The 14,240-nt window shown below is 59.6% G+C and overlaps 1 protein-coding gene across 3 annotated transcripts; it reads right to left on the bottom strand.

Annotated features, from left to right (window-relative positions):
- Positions 1–448: 448 nt before the first annotated feature.
- On the bottom strand, positions 449–13,860 carry CACNB3 (calcium voltage-gated channel auxiliary subunit beta 3). Of its 3 annotated transcripts, none has more exons than XM_032348056.1 (13): positions 12,625–12,796; positions 5,465–5,587; positions 5,129–5,251; positions 4,566–4,681; positions 4,332–4,396; positions 4,096–4,115; positions 3,810–3,890; positions 3,554–3,612; positions 3,297–3,406; positions 2,846–2,997; positions 2,546–2,641; positions 2,270–2,419; positions 449–1,817 (listed from the first exon to the last, which is right to left on the bottom strand). In XM_032348056.1, the coding sequence occupies exons 1-13, from the start codon at positions 12,664–12,666 to the stop codon at positions 1,503–1,505; spliced, it is 1,452 nt and encodes a 483-aa protein (XP_032203947.1). In that variant the 5' UTR covers positions 12,667–12,796; the 3' UTR covers positions 449–1,502. The 3 variants fall into 3 exon arrangements, with proteins under 3 accessions (XP_032203947.1, XP_032203950.1, XP_032203948.1); XM_032348059.1 differs by lacking the exon at positions 12,625–12,796 and adding an exon at positions 13,756–13,860 and having other exon boundaries at positions 1,503–1,817; XM_032348057.1 differs by lacking the exon at positions 12,625–12,796 and adding an exon at positions 9,258–9,947 and having other exon boundaries at positions 1,503–1,817.
- Between the last annotated feature and the right edge of the window lie 380 nt (positions 13,861–14,240).

The following is a 14,240-nucleotide window of genomic DNA, read 5'->3' as shown; positions in this document are numbered from 1 at the left end:
CCTGTCGTAGTACCTCTGACACCCAGTCTTCACAGTACCTTTGCTCATAGCTCCCTCATGGCCCAGCCTGCTGCTCACAGGAGGGGTGGAAATGGGGGACCCGGGGCATTACAGAGTCTAGGGGAGAGGGCTGCAGAGCTGGGTAAGTATGTGGAGTTCAAGTTACAACTCGTGGGCCTTTTGGACCTGAGGCAGGGACATTGTAAGGCTATGACTAAGCCTCCTCTTTCCCACCTCCCCAGACAGGTCCCTTCTGTGCTGCCGAGTGCTTTCCTTCTAGTACCTGGGTGTCGGGGGGTTGCCTGGGAGCATCGGGTTCCCTGCCAGCTCCGGCCTTGTTCCCTTCCCACTCAGTGGCTCCTTTGTGAGAGAAAAGGCCCAGGAGACTTGTTTATCTCCTCCGACGAACCCGGCCATGTGAGCCGGCAGACAGAACAGGAGCCCACCAGACTGTGCATGGTGTTTATTAGTGATGACAATGAGGTGGGGGTCTTGTGGAACATGCTCTGTAGGTCACACACTAGAGCCATAAGGCAAGGGTAGTCGGGTAGACAGGGCCTCTGGGGGCTGTCCACTGTGTCCCTCTCTCCCCACCTAACCCTAACTTAACAAGCAGCAGCTATGAATCAGCAAATAAAGTTGGGCCCATATTCCCCAGGAGGCATGAGGGCCAAGAACAGAAAGGACAGGATGCAAGAGCAAAAGAATGAGGGCGACACGGAGGCCCCCGAAGCTGTTCCATACGTCCTCCGCTACACACGCCCTCCCTTCCCAAAGCCTCAACCCAGCTTGGCTCCTGCCCGCCACCCGTTGGGCTTGACCATGCTCCGGTCTCTGGTGCTGGCAGATGTCAAGAAGCTTTCCTGGCAGGTGAAGAGATCTGCTGGGGAGCCACTGGCCCCAGCCTCGCCTGCCTGCTGCTCTGGCCTCGTGTGTGGGTGCCCCACTCCAGCTGATGGACAGGAGTATCACCTTGTGGGGCTCTGATTGTCTCATTTCTAATGTGTGGTAGTGAGGTGAGTGGAGTACCTCGAACCACAAAGCACAACCCCTGAGTCCCTTGACCATTAGGACTCGTGCCCGCTCAGGGACCTTGTTTCTGCCGCATGCCATGCTGTCCACACCCCCACCCTCTTGTCCCTTAGAGGGGGCATCCCTTCCCTGAGTCTGGTGGGAAGGCCCCTGTGAAGGGGATCCTGGCCTGAGGGCACTGCCCAGTGGGGCAGCTTCTTGTGCAGGAGAGGAAGGTGCCAGGGGTGCAGCACACACAGCTAGTACCTGGAATGGGAGCCTAGGGGGGGTCACTGTGCCCAGGAGGTAAGGGGGCTCCCTGCTTCTCCCAGAACCTTGGGACCACAGGCAGCCCTGGAACTGGGGCTGGGCAGGGGGTTGTGGGGGCTGAACCTAGTGCCAGCCTACTGCCAGTCTACCTCCAACCTGCCTGGAGTGGGCCCCCCAGCCAGCTATGCCTGCGCCCACCAGGGGAGGGCAGTGGGAGGCGGTCAGTAGCTATCCTTGGGCCAGGGCCGGTTGCGCTGCCAGTTCCGGTCATTGTGGTTGTGCTCCGAGTCCTGGGCGAGGAGCCGGTCTTGGGGGTCATGCCCGTTAGCACTAGGCAGCCCCGAGGTGTGCTGGCGGTGCGGCTGGTACAGGTCCTGGTAGGCGTCGGCATAGTCCTCCTCCAGGTGGCGGGAGCTGCGCTGTGAAGAACCTGTCCAGGCTTGGCGGGAGCTCTCACTGGCCTCATCTGAAGGCATCAAGCTGTCCCTCTCCAGGGGTGAGTGCTCTTCGCCGCGCTCCCCCAGCAGCTGCTGGTTCTGGGGGCAACACAACAGCTCTAAGTAGATGGGGTTAACCTCACCTAGGCTCCCCCGACCTCTAGCAGGGTCGGGGTAGGGAGTCTCCCCCCATCAACCCTCAGTTCCCGGATATAGGAAATGGTCCAAGGAAGGAGAAGCAGCTTCCACTTGAGACACGGAAAACCAGCTTTGGATTCCTGCAGAATTCAGGCTCTGCCTTCAAGACAGACTAAGAGAAGGAGTATGTTTCTTCCGAGCTCAGAACAGTGACCTCAGATTACCCATCTCCTTGATCTCTTCCCTCTCATCAGGAAGTTCCTTTGCCCATCTGCCCCAGCTCTGTACAGCAGAGCTGAGTTCTCTGATCCTTCAGCTCTCGAGCTGGAGGCCAAGGACGGTTCTCTGGGCCAGGAGGGGGCAGTGCTTTGGCTGGCTTAGCCTGAACACCTGTGCCCACTGGAAATGGGTACCTGAAGTCCAGGGATGGCACTAGGAGGGCCCAGAAGCCCAGGGCCAGGAGCTGGGTGGTGGGTGGCCCTCCAGTAGACCTCTAGGTACTCTGCCAGGTGCTCACAGGCGTCCTCCAGCTGGTTCTCATCCAGAATCACATCAAATGACTCCTGGGAAGGAGAGGGAAAGCAGTGAGCTTGGCTTCCTCTCAGTAGCAGCCCTCCACCCATCTCCAGTACTTCCCTGGCCCTGGAGAAGCAGGAGTGGGCGCAGCAGTCGCCGGCACAGGCACTCACCGGTGGGCACTGGACCAGCTTATCGTAAGCCATCATCTGTACGGTCAGGTGCTTCATCTGTGACTTGCCCCGGGAGCGGATGAGGCGCTGGAGGACCTAAGGTTGGAATGGGCAGAGCTGGGCCCAGTCCTGGGGCCTGTCTCCCCACTTGGGATACGGTATCGGAAGCAGGTGAGGGCCATCAGGAGGGGGCAGCGGGGGAAGGGAATGCAGGAGCCCTGGGGCAGGGACCAGGTAGAGCTGCGCCGCATGGCAGCTGGGCAGCCCCGTGGGCCTCCACTGCAGCCACCACTGACGTACCTTTGGGGAGGACACTTTGACAAAGACGATGATGGGGGCCAGTGAGGTCTTGGCCAGCTGCGCCGGGTGGTTGATGGTGTCGGCATCCAGCACTACCAGCTGCAGGGATTTGGCCAGCTCAAATATGCGTTCGATTTCGCTCTGGACTTCCGCTGTGGAGGGGGCAAGCAAGCTGAACCGCTCACCTTGGGCCCACACCTACGTTTTCCTCCAGCAGGGCCACGGGCTCTCCGGGATGGTAGATGGGAAGGAATGGGAGGGACAGGGTATTCCTCAAGGCTCCGGGCAGGCAGAGAAACAGGGAACCGGGCTGACTGGGGTGGTTCTCGCTAGTCCTGGGGCAGGCAGAGAGGCTGGGCAAGACTGCGAGGTGCCAGGGAAGAGAAAGGTAGGAGGAAGGGTCTCAGGAATGCTTGAGCGGGCCGAGAAGCAGGAGACTGGGGCTTCTCACCAATGCTGGAGCGGGCGGAGGAGCGCTCGATGATGGTCCTCTTGCCCGGATTGTTGAGCACGGACCGCTTTGCCAGTGAGAGGTCCGCTGTGACTCGGGTGATAGAGATCCTGGGGTGGGGGGTGGAGAATTACAGCCCCCCTCTAAATTTCAAGCCTCAGGCCTCTCCTTACCCAGGTCCCACTAACTTTCTCTTTAGAGGAGATCTTGCTACATGCACCTGGAAGGAGATGCCACCTGAGGCCAGAGCAGCTCACCTGCCATCAAACCTATGTTTGAGGAAGTCGAAGAGAGCCTTCTGCATCATGTCTGTGACCTGGGTGGGAGGGGTGAGGGGAAAGGCATGTGACCGACTGGGAGCCCTCTCGAAGAGAGGCAGCATCCCTAGGCATGGCCCCCCTCCACACACAGAACTGATGAAGAGACAACACCCACTCCCACCATCCCTCAGGCCTTCCCGTGGCAGGCTGGGTAGAGGCAACTCTTTGGCGACAGACAGGGACCTTCTCTCACCTCATAACCTTTCAGAGAGGGTCCCACCAACACCACAGGCCGCATGGAGGGTACTACATCATACGGGGGAACGTGTTCTGCCTGCAGAATTGACCTGAGGTCAAGCAGGGCCGTGGCCCTCTCGCCTGTCCTGTGCCTCCCTGGTGCAGGGCAGATTTGGAAGTTCTGGGCTCCCTCCCTTCTCTGCTCTCCTGACCTTCCAACAGTGACTGCCCAAAAACCTGTCCCCACAGCCATAAGTCATGAGCTCCCCACCACCCCAGCCCAGATCCCTTCCTTGACTCACCTGCTTTTGCTTCTGCTTGGCTTTTTGGAAAAGGAAATAAAAGATTAAAGTTGGTGAAGGGGGAATGGCCCTGGGGGCATGGTATTCCCTTCCCCAGGGGAGACACTCGGTTTCTCTGAGCTCTTTTGGTCCCTCCACCAACCCCTTCCCACACAGCTCACCTGGGAACTGCTCCCTCTCCCCCCTGTGTCTTAGTCACCCACCTACCCAAGACGAGTGGGTCAGGGGGAGGCTACCTAGAGATGGAGGAGGGGAGCGTCGGTTGCCAATGTCACTCAGGCTGGAGGGGTTCCCAGATCTCCTGAGAGCAGAGAGGCCAATTAGCATGCATGTTCGACATGTTACTTAATAGTTGTATACATTTCCTTACATCTTAGTGAGGAAGGGATGTGCGTCATGCATATCTGCACGTGTGTCAGCTTCAGGATACGAGGAGTTTATGTTCATAGAGTCACAAACCCTGCTCTCACCTGGCCTTCTGCTCCTGCTTGAGCCGGATGCTCTCCAGGCGCTGGGGGCTGGGGATGAAGGCGATGTCCCCACCCTCTTTCACTAGCCTCCCGATCCACCAGTCATTGCTGTACTTCTGGGGGAAGGGGTGGTGAGAGGAGGCACCCAGGCCTCAGTCCTGGCTCTTCAGTGTGAAGGAGCCAGGGAGGCATTCAGAGAGCTGGTCTGAGGAAGGCAGCATGAAGGGAGGGGGGCAGGAGAAGGTACCAGAGGGAAGGGCAACCAGGTTTGAGCCACCCAAGATTTCAGTGGGAGGCATCCCTGACGTCACAGAGGACCTAAGAGGCAACTCATCTAACTGCTCGCTTTACACAGTCGGAGATGGAGGCCCAAGCCAGGTCTCAGAAGGATGGAGGCCCCGGGGATTGGGTTTTAGATATGAAGGGCATACAGGTGTGTGTTCTGGGTAAGAACTGAAGAGTCTGGGGAGTTGTTTATGGATTGAGACTGAAGTAAGAGGCATGGGAGCTAGGGCAAGAGCGGGGGTATTAGGTGGCTTCTCTCTGGGATTGGAGTTGGTCACCTCTTTAATGTGCAGAAAATCTTTGGCCTCAAAGTTGACTCCAGAGCCCTGGACTGGGCACTCCTCGTCCAGCACGCCACAGTAGCTGACATTGGTCCTCACAGCAAACGCCACAGGTTTGTGCTAGGGAATTGGGCCATCACTGCAAGTGAGGGGGGCTTCAGAGCACCCCTTCTAACATCAGTGCCCCACCAGTACAGGGAGGAGGCCCCAAGAGAACGCCCATGACACTCACACATGCGCACTCATGAGTATCCTGTTCACTGACCCCTGGGGACCGAGGGCTGAGCCCAAGTTTCCACCCAGCCTGGCCTGGCCGCCCACCCGAGTTGATACCTTGGCCCTTTCAAGCTGCTGCTGAGCCTGGCTCTCCACTTCCCGCCGGGCACTCTCCCGGTCCTCCTCCAGGGAGACGTCGGAGTCCAGAGATGGGCGGCTGGTATAGGAGTCGGCTGAACCCTGGCATGGGGGAGAGGCTGTGACCCCTGGGCTCAGGTGTGACGGGCACTATAGGCACCCTCTAAGCCCTACAGCAGGGCCTCCACTAAGCCTAGCCGGTCCATGTCCACACGGGCGGCTGGGCTGCAGTGGTCCCTTCCATCTCCCCAAGAAGGGCCCAGTGCCTCTGGGCTGCAGGAAAGCCAGCCCTATCCATATGTGCTAAGATCTGGGCCCCTCCCCGCAAAGCCTATTAATACTGCAGCCTTGAATAGAGCTTTCACTTTCCTCTTTCCTCCCTTTCCTCCCCTCTACCCTGGCCTCTGGGGCAGAGTGAAGGGAGATGTGCTGAAGATGATATATGGGAGATGATTCTGAATCTAAAAGACCCAGCCTTCTTGCTCACATCAGCCTGCAAAGCAGCCTGGACCTTATCCCTTTAAAATGCGTGGCATGGGTACAGTCAGCCGGGAACAGTCGAGAGACTCTGGTTGGCATGACACTGGTCCTGAGTGTCAGGATAGAGCCATCCACCCCCTCAGAGCTCATCTCCCCCAGTGCCCACTCTTCCAGGGTGAAGAGGAGGACACAGAGCTGCCAACTCCTGGAAGTCACTTCCTCTCTACTCTCCCTGCCCCCACTTTCTTTCCTCTCACACCTGCTGGAGCAACTGGCCAGGTGTGGGCAGAAAACAAGACACAGACTGAGAAGGCAACACAAAGCTTTCTCCCTGGGCCCCAGTGAGGCTCGGCCACGCCTACCATCTGGCCTACATCTCCCCAGCCCTTCCCCAGGGGGATATCAGCCCTAGAGGAAGGACCTGTAAGTGCTAAGCAACCCAGCCGAGGACCCTGGGGATGTCAGGACAGGGTCTCTGGTAACCTGAGCCAGGAGAGTCTCTGAGTCCTGCCCATTGGAAGGGTCTTTGGGCAAGGGGTACATCTGGAGGGTAGCAGAGCTCAATATGAGGGAGGCCCCAAGGGAGATGCACAAATGAGCAAGGGAAGCTGGACCTCAGGACAGGAGGATAGAAGTCAGGGTGGCTGGGATTCCCCCCCAGTCTAGAGCCAAGGGAATCTTTTGGTTTCTATCTCTTGTTTTCTACCTCTTTCTACCTGTTGTTTTCTACGTCTTTATGATCAGAAGCCTGACGTGGTACTTCCATCAGTTCTGAGGTGCAGGTGGCAGAGAGAAGATAGGGCCCTAGATAAGGGGTCCATGTGGGAATGTGTGTGGGGTGGGGTGGGGAGGGGTTTTAGAATGTACTCAGACTGGGGAACATTCCTTCAAGACCACCGTGCATGATCACTTCCAGAAGGCCGCGGAAGCCAAACTCTTAGCGGGGGAGACAAACACACATATAGCCATGCCCTCCGCCCCAGCCCCACAATCGGCAAGAAGTGGTCAGCTTGCTATCGGCCCAGGGCCCTGAGCCTCAGCTAAAGACAACGTTTGTGGTAGATGGAAGGCATGAAGATAGCACAATGGAGAAAAAGCTTTCATTTTACGGAGGACTAGAGTCGGCCTGCTCTTCCCCATCTCTCGAGAACAAAATAAGGCTGGATAAAGAGCAGCTGAGCCCTAGGGAAGAAGCTTCGCACTGTCACTGGAGTGGGGGGACCTCTTTGCGGGAGTCTCTGCCCTAAGAGACAGCTGACTAAGGTGAACAGGGGCCAGTGGGAAGAGAGGCAAGGGACAAGGCAGGATGACCGCTCGGATGCAGGCTTACACCAGAAGAGGAGTCTGACCTTTACCCTCTGCCCCACAGTCTCTTGGCCTAATTTCATCATCTTAATGTCCCTGCCTGGGCCATCTGGGTCACCTGGCCTCTCACCTCAGGATGGGAAGGACTGGATCTCCCCCTTAATGTTTAATGAGTTGTGCTCAGCCTGGAACCCGTCTCCATGATTCCTGAGTCCTCAGAGCTCCCTCATCTCTCCTGCGCGGGTACCACCAGGGAGGCCAGGACTGCCCTGCCAAGTGTGCTCGGGGGTCTTGCTGCCCTCACCCCCTGTTAGGCCCAAACAGCCAGAGGCTCAGTACTTCTGGAGCTGCCAGGAGTTGGCACAGTGCCCTGGTGTTGCCCCCCTTGCCTGGTGAGTGTGTGGGCAGGCTGCCGCTCCACTCTTGCCTGGCACGGGGGAAGGAGAGGAGGGAGATGAGCCGGTGGATTTATTTAGAGCCTGATCTCCCTCCTACTGCTTCAAAGGGGGCCTCAGGGAGAGCAAGGAGCAAGGCAAGAGAAAGGGAAGTGGGGGGAGGGTGATCCAGGAACCAGCAAGGGGTGCTGAGCCAGCGAAGGGGCAAGAGGCCTGCCCCAACACCAGCCACATGTCAGTCTTTACCTCGCAATAGCCCTTGCCATCTCACCAGGGCTGGGAAGGAAACTTCTAGGGCCCTCCAGCCCCTCGGAGAGGTTCAACTGCAAGCTCACCTTGGCACCCTGGGCCATGCCAGCTGTCCCTTCAACTGTCAGAAAGAGGTGTCCACCAGAGCCTTGCAAGTCATCTGCTCTAGCTGCAATGTAATTAGCCCCTGAGGCCCAGTGGGGAAATTGGGCCCAGCAGGAGCCCAGTCCCAGAAAAGGACTGATAGCTGTCTACTATACCCTAGAACTCCTGTATCCTGGACTTGGCAGCAAGAGATGGAAGAAAATGCAAACACTGCTCTTTTGACCCTCCACCCCTCTCAGGGACCTCTTCCAAGCCATCCAGGGGTCCTCTCCAAAGGAGGCCTTCATGCAGGAGCTTTGAGGGAAGGGACCACGAAGCTGTTCCCCATCCTTGCCCCATCTTTCCAGGCACTCTCCCTGCTCCCTGAGCTCCGGGAATCACTGCCTAATGAGCTGATTTGTCTCAGTGGGTCAGGAGATAAAAGCAAAGAGGAGAATTAAATATTTATCAGTTGCCTAGTTCTCTGAGCAAAGAGCTTCCTCTCCATCCCCAGTCCCTCAGCCCCTCTGGCCTCACCCCCAGGCCCTCCATGCTGAGCAGGAGCTCAGGAAGCCCACTGCTCTGAGGAGGCCTCAGCAGGAGGCGTGGAATAGACAGGGCTCAGTCAGCTGGCCCACCCATGTGCTGGTGCCTAGTTTCCAGCCTGGGAGAGAAGCTGGGCTCCACGCAGGGTGAGGAAACAGGGCAATGCTCAGGGATGGGAGCAGAAGGGAATAAGGGAGGTCCTCAAGTTTATGACCCTTCTGAGTCTGGGACCTGACTCTTGGATGTTCTCCTAGGCTCTCTAAATTTGTCCTTCCCTTGAAGCATAGGAGGTCTGAATGGTCCTCCCCCAAGAGAGCCCCAGCTTCTCCTATAGCTTCTGTGTTCTGACCCCCTCAATCCTCCTTTGAGAACTTGAGACACTGCGTGTGCCCTCTCTACAGCCTCTGTGCCCTCAGCCTCCAGCCCTTCCTCCCTCTACCCTGCAGTCCTGGGCTCTGGACACCTGCTTGAGCCTTTCCCCCACACTACCCCCACCTCGCACACACCCTATATACCTCTTGGTCTAGAATTGAGGTCCAGAGAAGCCCTGGGCACGAAAACCCCTGTCCCCACTTTCCAGGAGCGCCCCCCAGCCCCTGCACGCCCTGCCCCTCCACTGAGGCGTTTGTCAAAGTCCTGAACTGGGGAAGGGTCCAAGGGAGAAGACGAGTCACCCCAACGTCCCCACCCCCACCCTCACCGTGGGCACTCACCGCCTCCGAGTCCTCAAACCCGGGCACGTAGGAGTCGTCATACATGGGGGAGTCCGGGTGGGGGGGGGAGCGCGCGGCGCCGGGGGCGGGGGCAGCCCGGAGGCAGGGGCGAGGACAGCGGGCCGCGCCCGAGAGATGCCGCCGAGCCCCGCAGCCCTGCGGGCGGCGGCGGAGAGCGAGAGAGCGCGAAGGAGAGAGCGAGCCGCGAAGACCAGCTGCTCGGAGCTCAAATCAACGCTCCCCCACCCCACCCCCCCAAACCCTGCCGGTCCCACCCCGAGCGCGGCTGAGGAATCTGGCGCCGGCTCCTACAACAATAGTGCCCGCCCACCTGACCCCCTCCCCGGCAGCTGGCGAGGGCGGCGGCGGGGGGCGCCGGCCACCCGGGGAGCCCGAGACCGGGCCGGGAGAGGGTGGCCGGCCGCAGCCGGGGAGAAGGTGGGTCCCCAAGCACCTATGGGGCACAGGGGCGGCGGGGAGGAAGGGGAGGAGAGACTGCGGGCGGGGCGGATCCGGGCTCAGAGGAGGCGGGGCGAGGAGAGATGCGGAGACAGAGACGCTCAGCAACCCAGGAAATACTCCGCCGGGAAACAAAGGGCTGGAGCGGGGGAGGGGAGGGGGCGCGGAGATGGTACCCGAGCCGAGAAAGCCGAGGGCGCTGATGGCGGGGAGGCAGGAGGCAGAGAAAGGAGGGGTCGAGGCAGAGGGAGAAAGGCGGGGGGAGACAGGAAATTGGGGAGACTGGGGGAGATAGGAGAGGCGGGGCGGGGGCGGGGGGACCCGCGGTCAATGGGGGAGGGGCCCAGGTGAGAGGGCGGCGGATCTGGGCCCAGGCGGTCCAGAGACTCGGAAAGCAAACCCCCGCAGTGGTCCCGGGGAGGAGTGGGTTTGGCGACCCCTGGCCAATGCCGTGAAAGTAGCCCCTACCCCAACAGGTGCTTGCCCCCCTCAGGGCTGGGATCCTGCAGCAAAGGGCCTTGTCGCCCAACCGGTGCAAAGGGGTTGGTTTTGGGTCCGGCCGCCCCACACCTGTTGCGCGAGCGGATTCCATCCTAGTATGGCCAGGATGGGGGTTCCCTTCCTCACTTCCTTGCCAAGGACTGAGCCTGGCGGTGCCAATGCATCCGTGGGAACTGGGGGAGGGAGGGGCTGTTTTATGTGAGCCTAAGGGGAGGAGGAAAGAAACCGGAGGGTGGAGGTAGGGGGACTGTCAGGGCTGGGACAGGAGGTGGGATCCTGGCCACATGGGGTCAGGACGCGGTGGGGGGGGGGCAAGACGACGGAATCACTAGTGTAAGGCCTCTTTAGAGAAGGGATGGAGCTGGGGTCGCCGGTATCCGGGTTGGAGCCACAGTGCCACTCTGTACCAGTCAGTCTCCTTCCCAGGAGCACCAAGCTGTGAGGTGAGAGACAGAGCCCCCGCCCTCATCTTGAGTAAACTTCCCCAAAGATCCACCCATTTGAGCTTCCTCCTTTCTTCTACCTCCTGAGCAACACTGTTCCTTCGAATTTGGGTTACCTAACTGCCGCCCTTCCGGACACGACCACTCCCCTCTGGGGATGTGAGATAGAAAGGGGGTTACACTGGGAGCCCTTTGAGCTCAGTCCTTCTCCAGTTCCAGTTTCTCACACCCAGGAATTGGGATCTGCTCCTCGCTTTACCTTCCTGAGCTATAGGGGAGTCAGAAGATAGAAACTGACAGGGTCTGATGAGGTCTAGGGGGGAAGCACTGTGCTCAGGGGAGAGGAAGAACACCCAACCCAATTGGCTGCCCCATTTATGTCCCTTGTTCATGTTCCATTGCCAAGAAAGAAGGAGAGAAGGGGCCTCATCTTAAGACTATCTTTAGTCTGCCTTTAGTCTGTCTACCCCTGTGAGTGGTGCAGCCCAGTTCTGCTTAGTTTCTTCCTCCCGCTGGATTTGGCAGACAACTTTGTTGGAGCCCTACGGCCTGGCAAGAACTGATGTGGGGGGGGGGGGGTAGAACCCGGCTGTCTCAGTTCCCTCTGCAGAGTCCAGCACCCTTTGGGGGTGGTTATACATTGGGTTCTTTGGCAGTGCCGGTTCCCAGACACTGTTCTTTTCACTTTCGTGCCCTCTTCCAGTTCCTCAGAATTCCTCAGATCCTCCTTTTTTATTCTCTGCCTCTTCAATTCCTTCTGTTTTTCCAGAAGGGCAGAAAGGAGGCATGAAAGAATAGGGCCTTCCAGGCGCTCTCTCTACTGGAAGATAATTCCAATGAAGACAGCTGCTGAGACATCTGCTTCCCTTCCTGTCCCCTGAATCTACTCTCTCCTGGTCTCTCCTTTCGGGACTCTTTCCGCCACCAGGGATTCCCGGGGGTTATGGTAACACAGCAGATCTGCCATCAGTTTCACTCCTTCCTCACACATCTTGTCTTCATCCCCATCTGGGACAGTGGTGTCTAAGTTGGTTTCTGAGGAGCGAGTTGCCATGCCAACTGCCCCGGGGGGATACGATTTCAAGTTTTTCATACCTGGGCCCATCCCTTGGGTCTTGCAGGAGCTTCAGAACTGCTCTCTTTCCTTATCTCTGAGTTACTACTCAATGCCCCCTTCCATTTCTCACCTTACCCACACCTGCATGCTCCTGTTCCCATGCCATGCCAGTTTCCTATCCTGAAACAAGACATGCGCCTGTCAGCATCCATGGGGCCCTAACCCCTTTTCTTTTCCGTGGCTGAGCATAAGAGGCGAGGGAGATGGCACAAAAAGGATTCGAGGAGAGGATTCCTGCTCTCTTCGTTCTAGGAGAGAGCTGTTAGCTTGGCAGCTAACAGCTTGGCAGTAGCCAAGGCATGGCCGCAGGACATTGGGGGGTGGGGGACAGGCAAGCAGGGAAGCCTGGATAACCAGCCAGGTTTGGGAGCTGGACTTCTTGAGATCCTCCAGAAGACATTCTAGCTTCTTCTATAAGTGCACCAGGAAGCTGGACAGATCCTAATCCTTCTGCATTGAGTGGGGAAACTGAGTCAGGAGCTAGTACCTCGGGGAAGTCCTTCTCCCCAGCAGTCTTTAAGATCCAGACCAAGCCAAACCCCGAGCATTCTAGCTGCTAGGCTGCCCTCAGGGAGCCTGGAGAGGGGCACCAGGGGAGCTCCGTGGATCCCTCTTATCTCCATCCTCTCATCTAGCCCCTTTTCTGGCTCCCCAGGCAGTCTTCCTCTCCCGTCCCAATCCCAGCTCTGGTTGCTCCCTCCTTCCTTGCACGCCTCTTTCACCCTTAGCCTCACCTCCTCGACCTTCCTCCCTCCCCATCACTGCAGTCTCCCCCAAATGAAGGCCCTCTTCCTAGCTTGGAGTGGGGTTCTCCTCCCACCCACTGGGGAGGGGCCCCCGCGTTTACCTCATTCAGCAGGAAGGTAGCACTGGAGTCAGAAAAAGACATAGACCGGGCTAGCGGCCTTCCCCCCTCCCCCGGGCCAGGGGCTCCGAGGCTGGAGCAGGACCCGGCCGCCGCTCTGCACACTGGCTCCCGCCTGCACGCCTGGCCTCGCCCCACGCCCGCCTGGCTCGCCGCCGGCTCGCGTCCCTCTCTCTGGGTTCCCTCCCCCTTCCCCCCACTCCTTCCCTCCTTCTCCCTCCCCTCCTCGCCGCCTGTCACTCTCCCTCTCCCGTTGCCTTTCAGTGCTGTTCTCTCCATATCCATCTCTTCTTCCTCTCCGCGGCCCGCGTTCTCCGTTTATCTTCGTGCCTCTCACTGTCCTTCTACCCCCCCATCTCTCCTCCCTTCTCCGCCTCCTCTTTCCTCCTCAAGCCCCCCCCTCCAAAGGTAGGGGCTCAGGAGCTCCCGCTGCCGCAGGCAGAAGGGCGGGAGTCGCTCCGGGTTCGCCCGGATTCCGGAGGTCTGGGCGGAAGGTTCTGGTCCCTCCCGACCCCGGCTCCGTGCGCTCGAGGAAGCCAAGCGCCCGCGCTCCACCCCGACCTCAGCAGGGGAAAGGAGCGCAGGGAGGAATGTCCGAGTGCGGCTCGCTGGCCCCCGCAGCAAGGCGCCCCCTCCGCGTTCAGGGAAAGCCACGTGCTGCCACCCGTCCCCGACCCTGTGTCTCCAGCGCGCCCGGGAGTCTCTCGATCTCCCTTCTCTGCCGGGTTGTGGCGCCCCGGGACTCAGGCCCCGAAGGCGCGGGGCGAGGCGAGGCGGCTCCTCCCGGGCTGGCTGCAGCGCCCCCTAGGCTCACTGGCCCGGTGGCCGCACACGCCCTCCAGGTGGCGGCACCCGCCGGGGGGTCCAGTCTGTTGCGCGGCTGGGGGCCCACGCTGCCAGCAGGAGGCGCTGCGCTAGCGGGAGCGGAGGGGGCGCAGCCCGCAGCCAGACCCCCCACCGAAGTCTAGGACAAACCCCTCTCCTTCTCTTTCCAGAAACTGTGGTCCCAACTGATCGGACCCCCAGGGTGGAACTCCAGGCTGCAGCCTATCTCCACCCCCGTAGGATTCCTTGGAGACACTTGGCTTCTCTGGGGCCTTAAACAGCTCCTACCTCCATATTGGTCTCCAGGGGCGCCCCCGCTGAGCCCAGCAGCTTCCCGGCCAGGCCCGGGATGCTGGGAGTCCAGAGTCGCGGGACCGCTGCTCCGGTCAGTACCCCCTCCGCCCCCTTGGGCGGGCACGTCAAACAGGACAAGCCCAAGTTCTGGCGGGGGAAGGGGGGAGCGGGGGTGTAGCCCCAGCCGGCTCTCTTCCTGCACCCTTCTAAGCGGATCAGGCTCTCATTGGTCCCTCCACACCCCCAGCACCCCCAGGCTGGACTCTTGTGTATACCAAAGACGGTGACTAAAGGGGAGGGGGCGGCCTAATCCCTCGCGGAGACAGACACGCCCTGATGCTGACAGGAGTTCCTAACTTCCCCTCGCACCACCTAAAACTCTGCCCCTTAAGATCAAGGGCACTCCACCAGCCCTCCTCAGCCCTTCTTTTGCATTCCTTTCCCTGGGAGGGGCGGGGTGGGGGGAATCCTGGAACCCC

This window comes from Mustela erminea, chromosome 6 (genome assembly GCF_009829155.1).
Source record: "Mustela erminea isolate mMusErm1 chromosome 6, mMusErm1.Pri, whole genome shotgun sequence".
Lineage (NCBI taxonomy): Eukaryota > Metazoa > Chordata > Mammalia > Carnivora > Mustelidae > Mustela > Mustela erminea.
The sequence above is the reverse complement of the archived record's forward strand: the minus strand, read 5'-3'. Positions and strand labels throughout refer to the sequence as shown.

Bases quoted from the DNA above. Each gene is read 5' to 3' on its own strand.
- CACNB3 (XM_032348057.1), bottom strand. From the start codon at position 9,302: ATGTATGACGACTCCTACGTGCCCGGGTTTGAGGACTCGGAGGCG. The intron at 5,252-5,464 runs GTATCAACTCGG...CCAATTCCCTAG, and splicing joins AGCAGCTTGAAAGGGCCAAG to CACAAACCTGTGGCGTTTGC. The intron at 3,407-3,553 runs GTGAGCTGCTCT...CCCCCACCCCAG, and splicing joins AAACATAGGTTTGATGGCAG to GATCTCTATCACCCGAGTCA.